The sequence below is a fragment of the Pseudochaenichthys georgianus genome, chromosome 7, assembly GCF_902827115.2.
Source record: "Pseudochaenichthys georgianus chromosome 7, fPseGeo1.2, whole genome shotgun sequence".
Taxonomy (NCBI): Eukaryota; Metazoa; Chordata; class Actinopteri; order Perciformes; family Channichthyidae; genus Pseudochaenichthys; species Pseudochaenichthys georgianus.
Genome location: NC_047509.1, coordinates 21,390,742 through 21,400,450, shown reverse-complemented (window position 1 = coordinate 21,400,450; position 9,709 = coordinate 21,390,742). Strand labels below are relative to the sequence as shown.

At 37.9% G+C, this 9,709-nt stretch overlaps 1 protein-coding gene and 1 non-coding gene across 2 annotated transcripts; one reads left to right on the top strand and one right to left on the bottom strand.

Moving 5' to 3' along the window:
• Positions 1–2,734: 2,734 nt before the first annotated feature.
• On the bottom strand, positions 2,735–3,124 carry LOC117450199 (small Cajal body-specific RNA 2). The gene has a single exon (XR_004552576.1). It is a non-coding gene; the product is annotated as a small Cajal body-specific RNA 2 (non-coding RNA).
• Positions 3,125–4,881: 1,757 nt separating this feature from the next.
• On the top strand, positions 4,882–7,604 carry LOC117448891 (protein FAM107B). The gene is made up of 5 exons (XM_034086192.1): positions 4,882–4,911; positions 5,538–5,565; positions 6,021–6,171; positions 6,747–6,891; positions 7,501–7,604. Exons 1-5 carry the CDS (start codon positions 4,882–4,884, stop codon positions 7,591–7,593), a joined length of 447 nt encoding a protein of 148 aa, XP_033942083.1. The 3' UTR covers positions 7,594–7,604.
• The last annotated feature ends 2,105 nt before the right edge of the window (positions 7,605–9,709 follow it).

Sequence of the window (9,709 nt, the reverse complement as noted above, 5' to 3'; positions counted from 1 at the left end):
CAGTGTATCGCGAGATACAAGATACAATGCACAAAGTGAGTCAACCTCTGAATTTTTTGTTTCACTTTATTATTATAGTTTTCATATATATAATATATAATGGAATATAAAGACTCTCCCTAATACATCCATGGATACAGCATATAACCAACTCATATATGTATTTACTAGTGGAAAAATTATGCAGTAATTGCATTGATGTAAACAAAAAAATATTAAGATATAACATATTATTTGACAGAGCATAACATGTTTTGAGATTTAAGTCAGGAATAAGGATATTAAATAAGTTCTGTAGCATAAAATGCTTAATCTATTTCTTCATTGTGTATATACATTTGAACATGACAATAAATGAAACCGACATAGACGTGAGGTTATGTGTGTATATGTAGTTTTTAAGACAATATGTAGGAGAAGTGTAGACAAGTGTGTTTTCATAATGTAGAAAACATGTTGTGGTTCAGTTTAATTGTATTGCATCAAACAGAGAGGTTTCAGGACTATACCACACGTATTGTGTAGTATAGTCCATGCATTGTGTACAAATCCATGCATTTGTTACTTCAAGGCTGGATTATTGTAACTCCTTATTATCAGGGTGTACTAAGAAGTCAGTCAAGTTGCTTCAGCTGATTCAAAATGCTGCGGCTCGTGTACTAACCAGAGTTAGGAAAAGGGACCACATTACTCCTGTTCTGGCTGCCTTACACTGGCTCCCTATAGAACACAGGATATAATTTAAAATTCTTCTTCTCGCCTACAAAGCCCTTAATGGGCAGGCGCCATCTTACCTTAAATAAGTCATTATACCCTACTGTCCTACTAGGGCATTGCGTTCCAAGAATGCAGGGTTGTTGGTTGTTCCTAGAGTCTCTAAAAGTACAATGGGAGCCAGAGCCTTTTCTTATCAAGCTCCACATTTGTAGAATCAGCTTCCAGTTTGTGTTCCGGAGGCAGACACCCTATCCGTTTTTAAGAGTGCGCTTAAGACGTTCCTTTTTGATAAAGCTTATAGTTAGGGCTGATTAGATTCAGCCCCTAGTTTTGCTGATATAGGCTTAGTTTGTCGGGGGACATCTTACTTCTTCCTTCTCTCTGTCTATACCTGTGTACTCTCATGTTCCGATTAACCCAGCTTCCCCAAATGTCTTTCTTTTTGGTGTCTATATACGCCGGAGTCATGGATGATCCTGCGGTCCTGCATCGCGAGCCCTGGATCTTGAGTCGTGGCTGTGGTCCTGGATCATAAGTCCTGGATGGATATCCTCGTGGATTCATCTTCCTATTATACACACATGCATTTCCAAACATTTGGACTACCTATGTTGAAAATGTATTATCTTTTCAATTTACACACGGCATCTATTGCACGTCTATCCGTCCTGAGAGAGGGATCCCTCCTCTGTTGCTCTCCCTGAGGTTTCTCCCATTTTTCCCTTTAAACGGTTTTCTCCTGAAGTTTTTCCTTGTACGGTGTGAGGGTCTAAGGACAGAGGGTGTCATATTGTCATACTGATATTCTGTACACTGTGAAGTCCACAGACAAATGTAACATTTGTGATATTGGGCTATATAAATAAACATTGATTGATTGTTATATTTGGGGTGGACAAAATATTAGAAACAAGTCAGTCATAGGATTTATTGCAGGGCATTTGATCAAGAGTGAATGTATCTTACCCAGGTATATCTGATGAAACTGAGTGAAAACACACAGGACAATATATGTTTATTTTAAGACGATACTAACTGGTAGTAGACGTGGAATCAAATGAAGGATGTTAGGCTACATACTATGAACAATTGTTCAGCCAAAAGCTAATGGGGTGGGGATATTCAAAGTTCTTCATTTATAGTTTTCCTAGCAAACATTTCATCCTTGTGCTTTCCCAGTTTGGTTCTTGCTGATCTGCAGCAGAGGTATAGAAACACTAAAGCGGCACATGTCCTAAAATAAACTCAGTTACACAATTGCTTCCAAAAAAGACGACAGAAGCTTCTTTGTGGCTTTATACCAAACGTTTATACAAATTGCTAAAGGAATCTCTTAACAGCCAGTATGGATAGGAGGAAAAACTGCTGCACCTACATTTAAATTTATTTGTGGGTAAGGCTTCAACAAAGAATTTGAAGAATGTTAACGTAAAGTGGAGCAAACGGTCAGCTACAATACTTGGTTTTTTAACTGGTTAGGTAAAACAAGTAAAGCTATTCTAATTTAAATCAACCGCTCCCACCTTCACGAGTGGGGGGAAAATAACTGCATAACAAAACATGTTCTCCTTCCGTCTACCACTCATAATCACGAGGTACATTTAAATGTCTTCACCTCTTACATTTGAATACTCTAGCTCTACGTTTTCCCCCCGTATTCAATGTTGTCCAAAGTCTTATTTTGTAAAGCATTACCTTCTAGTCTGAAAGATGCTCAACGTTTGAAACTCTGTGACCGCAACACCTGAAATGTACCTTCTTGAACTCTTCACGGGTACATCTTTCTAACAAACTTACTGTACCATAACTTTAAGAGGCCTACATCTAATTATTTGTCACCTCCGGGTTGTAGTAAACGTCCAGACAGTTTATCAGTAAAAACAAAAGCGGGCAGGACCTTAGAATATGACATTGTGTTTTTGCAACAATGAAAACTAGCGGTGCCTCGTACTGTATATCAATGAGCTTCTTACGATCAATATCCGTCCAGGTACCTCACGCTGCTTCTCGGTTGTGGTTAGATCAGAATCGCTTCTTTACTCAGTGTCCGTCGTGAAGCTTGAGATGAACCCAAACTCACTAGAACTAGTATATCTGATCAAATCATCACCTCTGACCACAACATTGAAGCGTGGAGGCCCTCGCTAACATATCGCATCTACTCATCGCCATAGAGGCTCGAGAGCGCTTTTCCTATCATTTCCAGTCGGAGCAGAGCCAAACTCAGACCAGATCAAATAAGATCACTGTGTAGATTTAGGAGGAACACATTCACACATTCACACACTCAAACATACCACATGTACTCACACAAACACTCGTCTAACACGCTCGCACCATTCAAACGCCATTCAAACTGTGAGCGCAAAGAACATCCGGGTCGCCTTTAAAGCTAAATGCCGCAAGGAATCATGGGACATTTAAAGTAGCATGTGTTTGTGAGCATAGTGACCTCATGTGGCCATTAATGGAAAATACATTTCCTCATTTTTGTCTGTTTCTTACATTAAACGAGCAAGTCTATGAACACAACTGTGGAATATACATATAAAACTGCCATTGTCATTTGATCTATCAACATCTTTCAATCAGCCATTTGTGAGGAAAATCACCTGAATCATTGTAAATACCTTCTGAATTTAAGGTTTTAAATATACAGTGGCTTAAGAAACACAAATGTTTTGAAAGAATAAACTGGTGATATTTTTACACACACTTAAACTCAAACACATACACTTTTCTCCTACTATTAATTGCAGTGCAGAATGTTTTGTATGTTCTGTGTTTTTTTTATCCTGAGTCGGTTTAATCCATTTGTTTGTTTAGTTGGTTCGAGCCTTAAAGGCCTACAAGTAAACAGGACTTTTATTAAGCATTAGCTGGAAACCTTATATACATTGCATTGTTAGTGCCTGCATTATAACATTAACATACAATTAAATAAACAAAAAAATAAATGATAAAGATTGTGCCACGCCATTTCAGTTTTAGAGCTGATCAGAAACCACACAATAGCTACTGTAACCTAGATTGTCTGCTGACAAGGCATTGTGACCTGAAACCGAGTTTTAGAAATGTTGATTAAGCACATTTAGAATAATTTCCATCTCAATGTAAAGTATTGAGTAAAGTATCCATCTCAATGTAAAGTATCTATCCCAATGTAAAGTATAACTAACCAAGTTTAAATACAGCAAATACAATGCCAAAAACGACTCATTGCAAATGATGTGTTTACTTTGAATATCTCTAATAGAGAACTATTATTGAGTGAAAAATATGCTTCACCAAACAACATGTTGTTTGAGTTGACTTGTTATAGTGCCGTGTTAGATTGGTTTTAAGCTGCACTTACGTCTGCAGCAGCCACCTAATCTAGCATCCTATTCCCTGTGGGGGTTGTGCAGTAATCTTGAAAGCGTAATAAGATTTTAGTGGACAGTAACACTTTTGTCTAGAGCTAGGTGGCACATTCATTCTGAGGAGCCCTCATCAACAATTCTTGGATTCAGCAAAGAAACAGACAGCAGATAGACGATGTGAGGAGATGTGATTCTTCTTAACAATGGACTAAGAAACAACGTTACTGCACAGAAACAGTGCACTTCCTTCCATGGCGTCAACTCCAAAAAAAGTGAGTTGTTTTATCTCACTTTAGTTTTATCTGGTTAAGAAGTGGCCAACGCCTGGTGGCCATCTGTCAGAGGTTTAGTTTACTTCTGTCAGACTGTTACTGTATTTACAGTTGTTTCTTTTAAATTCTATGACCAATACACTAATATCCCTCTTTATATTATGTAGAATCATGTTACAGAATCATTCATTTATGAATCGCTTTAGGAGAATCAGGCAAGCATCAAAAGTGTTTCTATCCATCCTACATTGATTCTTAAATTATTAACCTTACGCAGAAATACTGCTGACAGCACATGCTGCATGTAGACGTGACTTATCTTTGTCACAATGAAAAACATTAGTTCTTTCAATTGTAAGGGTTCTCATGTTACAATGCATATGAAAACAAAACAACCATTTAACCAAAAGTATAGGGTCAGCTGTTTATAGCATTTCAGAGCATCTGTTCTAGAGAGAAAGACAATTATGAGATTAGGTGGAGCGATTTTTCTGGAATCAATCCCAGCCCTGCAGGCTCTGACTGGAACAATGGCGTGCAGCAGGTCAGACGCCCGTCAGGTTATCTGTCAGCTCTAAACTCTCTGCTAGAGCCTGAGGAGGGACAGGATCTGGAGGCTTAAAAGTCTCTGACAGGAACATAACAAGACACAAACAGTATTGGGCTCCTGGAAGCCCAGAAACAGAGCTCTGTGATCTTATGGTGAGCTGTGAGGCAGTTTATTAAAGAAGCATGCTTGACTTAAGGCAGCATCTACCATCTGTTACTCCCTCTCCTCCTGAATATCTGATTTCAGCGGGTGTGGCAAAGGTTTCTGTCTGGTCGAGTTACAGGCATACCAAGTGTTCATCTTGTGTTCCTAGGTGTAAATACATGCAGATCCTTACATCACTTTCTTTTTTGAATGAATGGGATCCCAACGTTGGTCCTGTTTTGATCGCTGTCTGACAAAGCTGTTACATCAGTTTGCTGCAAGTCAACACAGATCACCTGCTGAGGCAGCACAACAGGCCCTGTCCGCTCACCATATTACAGTATTTAATTGAACCCCAAATCTAATCATTTATGAAATAAAAAAGTATAATTAATGGTAACATGTTTGGCTCAGCTAGTAACAATAGAATACTTTAACTAGATACTAACAGAATGTCTCTTCATTTTTTATTTCATCCTTTTAAACCTACAGAAACCAGGATATGGAAATCACAAGAAAGGTATTTATCACACAAAAGCTGAACGTAAATGGAAATAGTATTCTAAAACAATTGATTATACTGATGATTAGAATATTTGATTGATAGAAAGGGTCACATGCTTACAATCTTATATTTAAATGCTTAAGCTATGAGATGTATCAAGTAGATGAATCAATGCATTTGAATGATTGACTGATCTATAATCATCTGTTTGATGAAAACATTAGGAATGATTTGATATAATTATCTTATACCTACTTGACATACATTTTATTTAAATGCTGTTCACTCAATTCACAATTATATTTGTAAATACTTTGTGGTTAAAATCTTAAATTAACAACGTCAATGATGCAGTAGTTTTAAACGTTTGTCTACTGATCCATGTCAAGACTTCTCAGAAGGAGTGTTCAGATCTGAGGAGGTACAAGTAAAAGGAAGAGATACAGTATGAGTTGTTTTGTGTTCCTTAGAGGCGTCTGTTGGCCGCCAGCGTCTGTCCCGTCAGTCCACAGCAGACGGCAGCGGGGACGAGGCCCTCCAGCCCCGCAGACTGAACGGCTCCCCAGTGTTGGTGCCGAGCTACCAGAACCTGCACCGGGAGCTGATGCTCAGCCATAAACGGTACAGGAGGTCCAGCTCATAAAAACAACAACATACCCGTCTGAGCTTAAAGGTCCCCTATTATACTGTTTTTCATCAATATAATATAGGTCTCAGATATATACAAAACCTGTCTCCAAATACCAAACAGATCATTGTAGCATCCCATAATCCCCTCTGTTTCAGCCCTGTTCCAAAAGTGCTGTTACTTTAGATGAAAATAAGGAGCCCCTCCCCACGCCCCTAAGAGAGATTTGGTTAAAAAGAACACAAAGGTGCTCTAGGAGAAGATTCAGGTGATAAGGTGGGCGGGTGTTACCTTGGTTGGTGATTGGCTAATTGTTACACAAGCGAGCCAACAAAACGTTATGACATCATAAAGTGGCCAAAGTCTGATCAGCTCATTTTCAGACAGGTTTTTATATAAATGGATCAGGACAAAAGAGAGCGAATCTTTTTTCCTGAAACTTTCAGAATCTCTTTCCACAGAGGGGACACATTTTGGATTTTGCATAATAGGTGACCTTTAATGTGGTCAACATTTGAAGCAGAGCATGTTGGACTGTGTGTGTAACTGTGATTGACTGACCCTGAAGGGGCCTGTTTCCTGAGGAGAGACCAGAGCTGAAGCGAGTGCTGGAACAGCGCAGACTGGAGCTGCACAAGGAGGAGGAGCTGGCCAAACAGCGGCCCTCAGATCTGGAGACAGAGCTCCGCAAGAGGCAGCAGAAGATGCAAGAGGTAAACAGAAGCACATGACAAACAGCTGAGAGACAATAAAGCAGTCATAAAGTACAAATACATTCCCTTTGGCCAACTCATACAGGGGCAGTTTTTAGTGTTAAAACAAGGGATTTTCAGGGTCCAGCAGTTAGTCTGCTCTAAAACATAGGCCTACTGCACTGAAATCAAATGTTGAGGTATTTAACTTGAGTATTTACTTTTTCTGCTACTTGAAACTCCCACTTCATTCAATTTCATAGGGAAATAGCCAATCATGCTTAATACTGCATTTCATTTATATGACGGGGTAAGGTGTTCATTTTTAAATGATCTAACATTTGAAGAAAAACATATGTTAGCCTAAAAATACAATGCATTGTTGTATATTAAACCAGTTTTTCCCAAACATATTAGCTTGTGGCCCATTATTAAAAAAAAGCTACAACAATAAACCCATAACAATAGGTGCAATCCCAAGGTTTAAAAACAACTAACCACATTTGTAGGCCAAATCTGACCTTGTTATTTCCCAAAAATATTGAATTCTTGGTGATTGAAATGTTGTTTCTGGTGTTGGTCTGGACTAGGATGAGGTGCATGACACTGACTTTTCTTTTGTCTTTCCAGTATGAGCAGGAGGAGATCAGGCAGCGGGAGAACCAGCAGTCGATCCCGGAGTTTGTCCGTGTGAAGGACAACCTGAGGCGGACACAGACGTGAGGCCCCGAGCCTCCCATCAGCCCCTGAAGTATTTCACCATAGTGGCCCAATTCACATTGTCACTGAGTGTGAAAACAAACAAACAAAAGCATCACAGGCATCATGTCATTACACATGTCTTAGAGAATTACATTTAAACATATTATAATTAATATAAGGATCATGCAGGAAACATGTTTATTTCCAAAAAGCAAAGCCATGTCAAGAAAAAGACAGGTTGCAGCATTTTAACTCTATTTTTGTCAGGGGTCTTTGTGCGACCCTTTTAACTTTGTTACAGTTCAATTGCGGATGAGGGAGTGAAAGTACTTATTTTGTATTTATAATTATGTGGATCAACAATGGTTGAGGACCAGAAGATGGATATTTGTTATGTTTTTTTATGGTGATTTACCTATTATATTGTTCAACTTCTCATACTTCCTCTTGGATTAACGTTTGTTTAGAGTACGGATCACATCCTTTTAATTCCATTTACTTTCTGTAAGATCATTATACAATTGTTAACAGAGACAGTTCTCAGCAGAACCGTTTTCTATTCATATAAATCCCCTACAATGTGTATGTTTGTGTATCTGTTTCTGTCATGACTTCTGGATCTTAGTGTGTCCATGTGCTGTGGAAATAAAATACTTTATGGTTTGCAGAGATGTGTTGTTTTGTTACAATTCAAAGCAGTGGCGATTGATTTGCATGCATCTCTTCTCCCTGAGGACTCTCGCGCTTCTTTCACATGGATATTGGACTTTGTTTAATTAGCTGATCTTTTCATTCCATCACGGGACGAGAGGAGAGAGCTCAGGCCATCTGGAGGAGCCTTTTCAGGATATAGAGGCTAGGAATACCCAAGGGCCTGGTAAAGGAACTGGAAACATTTGGGATAGTCAGGGAAGCCACCGGCTATAGGCAAATAAAAACAGCCTGTTTGTTTTGTCAGAATTACATTTAGACTTTATACATAATCAGTGGGAAAAAGAGGTAATTAGATCTTAATTTAAATAAGGAAACTTTACTTGTAAAGAATATAAAAGGAAAAAGTACACAATAGGTTTGTTATTATTATCTACACCATTTAATATTATGAGATTATTGATACTAATACATTAAGCTCTAATGCCATGGAATAAACCTCCCTAAATGTCACCGTACTTTTAGAAATTAGCCATGTTAAAAATAAAATAAAAACCCAAATGTACAAAATAGCATTGTTTAATGTCCTTTCATTTTCTCTTTTTGTGGTCGTTCTTTTACATTATGTGTTGTCTCTATTTGTGACATCTTGAGAACCCTGTTGTGTTATGATTTTCACTTAAATCTATATGGCGTTGTTATCTGTTAGGCTACTTCTAACTAAGATTTTGAAAGGCATTTAGAATAGAATGTATTATTATTAAAAAGTCTGATATTCTGCAGCAAAGCATATCTCTGTTACTTTGCAGATATAATGTCTAAGATATTTTATGAGCAGATACAATATTATATGCTATAAATGTCGTTTTGATTATCCCCTCCTGAACCAGCAACTACATTTAAATGCTCCTTACAGATTAATAGTAAAAGCATGATCCTATTTAGCTTTGAGTCTGGATGGTGGTGCTTTAACCACATTTGATACTCTGACCTGAGGGGTCTCGGAGCAGAATAAGGGGTTCAGAGTTATTTAATGTAAAGCGGAGCCAGACCATGTAGGGATTTAAAATAAATCACTAGGGTTTTGATCTACACATCATTATTGATCATTAATAAGGGACTTTATTGGTCATTTAATTTATTTGTTTGATTGTATTTTCCCAGTCAATATGTATGTGGTAGCCTACTACTATTGTTATTGAGTTGAATTAAATGTGGGCCTGACTATTTATATTGTGAGTAAAGTGAGAATCAATTAACAACAGTCATGTATTTGTAGGTTAAGCTATAGCAGTTTATAAAGTAGGTCTAATTAACATTCAATTGATGGAAACATTAATTTCTAAATGGTATTCGAATACGTAGGCTATAACATAGCCTTTGATTCTGGAAAGGGGTATAGTGCATGATGACTACTTTTACGTTTGACTTTCATCTTGCCAAAAACAACAACATGTATTTGTTTTCATCATCATCATGGCGGAAA